Source organism: Triticum urartu, chromosome 2 (assembly GCF_003073215.2).
Source record: "Triticum urartu cultivar G1812 chromosome 2, Tu2.1, whole genome shotgun sequence".
NCBI lineage: Eukaryota > Viridiplantae > Streptophyta > Magnoliopsida > Poales > Poaceae > Triticum > Triticum urartu.
Genome location: NC_053023.1, coordinates 390754502 through 390759368, shown reverse-complemented (window position 1 = coordinate 390759368; position 4867 = coordinate 390754502). Strand labels below are relative to the sequence as shown.

The 4867-nt window shown below is 53.6% G+C and overlaps 1 protein-coding gene across 2 annotated transcripts; it reads right to left on the bottom strand.

Moving 5' to 3' along the window:
* Nucleotides 1-668: 668 nt before the first annotated feature.
* Nucleotides 669-4505, bottom strand: LOC125537470 (AP2-like ethylene-responsive transcription factor CRL5). Of its 2 annotated transcripts, none has more exons than XM_048700789.1 (8): nucleotides 3820-4505; nucleotides 3190-3712; nucleotides 3022-3107; nucleotides 2889-2897; nucleotides 2687-2775; nucleotides 2522-2595; nucleotides 2284-2411; nucleotides 669-1632 (listed from the first exon to the last, which is right to left on the bottom strand). In XM_048700789.1, the coding sequence occupies exons 1-8, from the start codon at nucleotides 4100-4102 to the stop codon at nucleotides 1019-1021; spliced, it is 1806 nt and encodes a 601-aa protein (XP_048556746.1). In that variant the 5' UTR covers nucleotides 4103-4505; the 3' UTR covers nucleotides 669-1018. The 2 variants fall into 2 exon arrangements, with proteins under 2 accessions (XP_048556746.1, XP_048556748.1); XM_048700791.1 differs by having other exon boundaries at nucleotides 3022-3104.
* Between the last annotated feature and the right edge of the window lie 362 nt (nucleotides 4506-4867).

The following is a 4867-nucleotide window of genomic DNA, read 5'->3' as shown; positions in this document are numbered from 1 at the left end:
CCTATCTCAGTATGCGTCAGGAGATCCGAGACCCACAGGTGCATCATCAACTACAGAAAGATCTGATTGAGCACCTATGGAGGCTCAAGGGGGACGTCGTGTGATGAAATATGAGTTTTTATTTGATGAACTATATAATTTGTATTGAACTATTTGTTGTTGTACTATTTTGTTAAAGTATTTGATTTTTCTATGATGAAATATGTGATAAGAAAAAATTGTGTTGATAATTGAACGCCGAGAGACGGCAAATCACGTTGAATATGAGCCTATTCTCACTCATATGGGCCCTTCATTCGGCGAAATGAAGCTGAAAAGTGGGCCAATTTCGGCGACCGGGGGCGAGCTGGGGGCGACGACTGAGCGCAAAATCGCCCCCAGCGCCGATAGTATCACCGGCTCGCCCCCAGAGGGCGATTTTTATGCATCCTGGGGGGAGGGGGAGGGGGCAACGGCTGGAGATGCTCTAACAAATATTTGCACACAACAGATCAACTAACTGATTTTACACTTTGGTGTCTCATGAATTCAGATTGTTGTTTCATTAATGCAGATTATTCTTTTAATGAGATGCGTTTTTGATCGATAGTGAGGCGTCCATGATGGCTTGGTTAATTTTCAAAAGGTGAGACCGTGAGTCAGGCTGATGAGCAAAGATGCCATATCTAATGAAATGGTTACCAACCAGGAAACTTCAATTAGTGGAGCTAGCTAGCTATAATATTTGATTTTGGGATTTGGAAGAGATGCACCGGTGGCCTCCATTTTACAAAACCCCTTCTCCACCGGTGAAGAAGGAAACAGGGGAGGCCACACCGTGCATTTCTTCGATCTTACTCACGGGAGTACATCGCAGGAGTAATCTCGATAGTACCGCTAATGCTACTACTATTACTACACCATCAACTGCAGCCAATTACTACTTGCTAATCCTTAATCACGTCGCCGATCTACTAATTAAAAACTGCACGCCATGCCATGCATGCTGGGCTTGGTACATATCCGACCGAGTGATCATTCATGCGTCGCTCCACGCGGCGAACATGGGCATGTGAGCGATGGAAACGGCGGCCGGCCTCGCCGACGACGCCCAGGAACCCAGCGGCGCCAGAGTGCTCATCAGCTTCGGGGACGCCGCCGTTGTCGTGGCCGGCTGCTGCGGCGGCTTGGCGAAGAGCATAGACAGGCCACCGCCCCGGTCTGGGCTCTCCTCGCGGGAGTTGCTCAGGCTCGTCACCAGCGACGATGCGCCCGACATCGACATGTGCACGCGCGCGCCGTTGCCGCCCTGCGGGGTGTGGCCGTCCACGGTGACCAGGTCGTGCAGCGCCGAGAAGGCCTCGCCCGAGGACATGACGTCCTGGTTTCGGTGCTGGCCGCTGCCGCCGGTGTCCGTCCCCGGAGTAGACACGGGCACCAGGGCAGAGGCGGCGCAGTCGTCGGGGGCGGGGAGGGACAGGGGCGCGGCGTTGGCGTCCTTGTTGCGCCTGGCGAGCTCGCCCGGGAGGAGCGTGTTGCTGGCCATGATCTTGTCGACGTCGTAGCGGGTGATGTCGAAGTTGGTGACGGCGTTGAGTCCCCGGAACTTGATGGCGGCGATGTCGTACGCCTCCGCGGCCTCCTCCTGGGTGCCTGCAACCACGCGCGCCCATCATTGAAACGTACTACGTATACACAGCTACTGCACAATGCACATGCATGCAAAAATAATTGGATATGGAACGATCTCAAGTCTGGACAACTCTGAAGTCTGAACAAAGGAAGGAAACGCGCGGCGCGGCCGCGCGTCGTCATGATGACTGGCTGCCGCCATGGTCAAAGGTAGACGACGGCGACGAGGCATGCAAAAGCCGGAGAGCGCGCGTGCGATTTGGGACAGTGCGAAAACTAGGAAAGGCCAGCCTTATGCAAAAGCGAGCGAGAGAGAATCGGTCACGCATGCACAGGACCATACACACACACACATACAAACACACACACACGCACACACATGAGGAAGGAGAGAGAGAATGAGATATTTGTGTGTGTGTGTAGAGAGAGAGAGAGAGAGAGAGAGAGAGAGAGCATGAGAAAAGAAGAAGCTTAAAGCAAGAAAACATTCTAACTTTGGCAGGGAGAGGGGCATCATTTCCCTGCAACGACACGTATGATGATTGAGACCGGAACGCCCGGCATGCGCCCTCCAGCCGCGACACCATCTGCGTCACTCACCGCTCGCGAGCATGGCCATGGGCACAGCGCCACGGAAGTTCTAAGGATCTAGAGAGAGTGGCTGTGACGTACCGAAAGTGCCGAGATAGAGGTCCTTGTTGCCGGAGACGCGGCCGATGCGCGCCTGCCACCGCCCGTGCTGGTGGTGCCGGGTCACGCCACGGTACATGGACGCGCCACGCGAGAAGCCGCTGCTCTTCCTGCATGCACGCGCCACTCAAATCACTCTTCCTTCCCGTTCACACACATCACGAGACAAAGATTTGATCTCCATCATTCTATATATATAGACCACTTCCATTAAATTTACCTTCTAAGGTGTGCCACGTACTCCTGCCTCGTCATGTTCTTCATCTCCTCCAGCTCCTGCTGGTAGTCCTCGAGCTGCACCAGGAAAACACCATGTTAGTTAGTAATCAAACTATGATTAAACTGAGAAAAGGTAAATAGATGTACATGTAATTTAAGGGCTTACCGGGAAGTTGATATGGGTGGAAGGCCCCCAGTACTTGAGCGCCGCCTGGTCGTAGGCTCTCGCCGCCTTCTCCTCCATGTCATACCCTCCTGTAAAGTAAAAAATAAACATTGTTTTAACCTTTTTACCACACACTCCCCAACAAGAGCATGAACACGTAGTAGTACCCAATAGTAGTACTGTATTACATTGCACTACTTACCGAGGTAAACTGCATAGCCAGCGGCCGAGTAGTTAGTTCATCACCATGCGGGGGACATTGGTTAACAAGCTTGGTTAGCCACTAATGATAGAGATAAATCTTGCTTTAGGGGTCGGTTAGGTTCAAGTACTACCTTGCCTCCCTTTCCTGGTCTGGCCTTCCTTCTTGCAGCTGTTGTCCCACAGGTGCGCCTCATACCGCCCCGTCCACCTATGCCTGCTAATTAACCACACGTTAATCTCCTGCTCTACTTCTTGCCCGGCTAATTAATCACGTGCTCATGGGGTGGGCTGGGGTGTACCTGGTGACGCCACGGTACTGCGACGTGCGCTGCCCGAACGTGTCGATGGACTTGCGGTGGTGCACCGGCTGCTTCTGCCCCGCCGTCGCGCCACCGCGTTTTCGCCCGCCGTCCACCGTCGCCACGACGCCGCCGTACTCGGCCCCCGCGGTAACGCAGCTGGAGAGCGACCCGGCGGAGCTCATGGAGAGTGCCAGAGGGTGGTGGTGAAGATGCTGCTGCCGGTCCGCCGCCGCGGACAAGACGTTCTCGGCTGTGGCGTACGCGGTGGCACCGCGCGCGACCTGCACCCAGTTCGCCATGGCCGTGGCTGCCGCGGCGTCCTCATCGGCCGCCAGCACCGATGCCGTTGCGGGCCCGCCGTACACGTCGTATGCTTGCTGCAGGAAGCCGCCGCCGTGGCTCTGTCCGTGTTGCCCACCTGCTCCGCCACCGCCGCTGTAGTAATAGAAGTTGGAGGTGTTGTCCAGGCTCAGCGCCATCGCCGGTTGCCCCGCGCCCAGAAAGTCCTCCAGCTTCGGACCTGGTTAATGAAACCGGAATCACGCCATGAACTCCAAGAACCTAATGGCTGATCTCGGTCGACGGAGGAAATATATAGGCGTATATTTCCGGTGATGAAGTACGTACCGTGGTGATCTTGTTGATCGGTTCGGCGTAGAGCTTCCATGATGCAGAGGGAGCCGTCTGACTTGAGAGGCATGGAGGCTAGCTGCGAATAGTACCCGCCGGTGGCGACGTCGCTGCCGAGGCTGTAGGCGGCGGCGACGGAGCTGGGGTAGAATAGGCCCTGGTGTTGTTGCTGCTGCTGCACGTGGTTGTGTTCGTCCATGTGCGGCGAGAGCGAGAAGCCCAGCCAGCCACTCGCCGCCGCGTTGCTGCCGCCATTCCCATTGCCGTTGTTGTTGGTCATCCTGCAGAGCCAAGCTATCTGGCTAGCTAGAGATAGATCGACGAGAAAGAAGAATGAGTTGGAGGTCGATCGGTGGCGGCACTGGTGAACAATGGATAGAGATAGACCAGCTAATGGTCAATGCCCTCCCCGCATTGTTTCAAATGGAGATGGGGCAAGAAGAAGAAGTAGGAGGGAGAGAAGATGAAGATGAGGATGAAGGCGAAGATGAAGTGAGCAAGTGTGTTTTTGCGCGTGGCTTTAAAGTAAGCAAAAGGAATGAGCTGAGCTGAGCTGCTCTCTATATGTGACCCAAAAAAAAGCTCCTAATGGCGTTTATTATGACGATCAGACCAATACAATAACACACACTCTCTCTCATGCCCCAGCTTGGGATCTGTGTAGAACCTCTCCCCCCTCTCTCTCCGCTCTGGTCACAATGACACAAAGGAAAAGACGAAGGAAACTTGCATTGCATGGGCATGTTGCTGTTTGTGTGTGTGTATACTGTATAGTATTGATTCTGTGTGGTACAGTATGTATGGGTGTAGCCATCAGGTAGCTAGCTAGGTATGCATGTAGTACTTTCGTTGTTGTACTAGGTCTACTAGCATTCAAGCAGAGGCATGTAGATACTGCACTGCACAACTTGTCACCTCACAGCAGATGCAGTTCTCCTCAATGCAACTTTATTTCTACATAATTCAACCCCTCTCTTTAATGGTTACCTTTAAAAAGGAAAAGAAAAACTCATGTATCCTTAAAAAACTGCAAGTAATCTACATG

Excerpts from the sequence above, each read along its gene's own strand:
- LOC125537470 (XM_048700789.1), bottom strand. The coding sequence starts at position 4,102 with ATGACCAACAACAACGGCAATGGGAATGGCGGCAGCAACGCGGCGGCG. Across the intron at positions 3,108-3,189 it reads CAGTACCGTGGCGTCACCAG|CAGGCATAGGTGGACGGGGC; the intron begins GTACACCCCAGC and ends GTGGTTAATTAG. Across the intron at positions 2,412-2,521 it reads TACGTGGCACACCTTAGAAG|GAAGAGCAGCGGCTTCTCGC; the intron begins GTAAATTTAATG and ends GCGTGCATGCAG.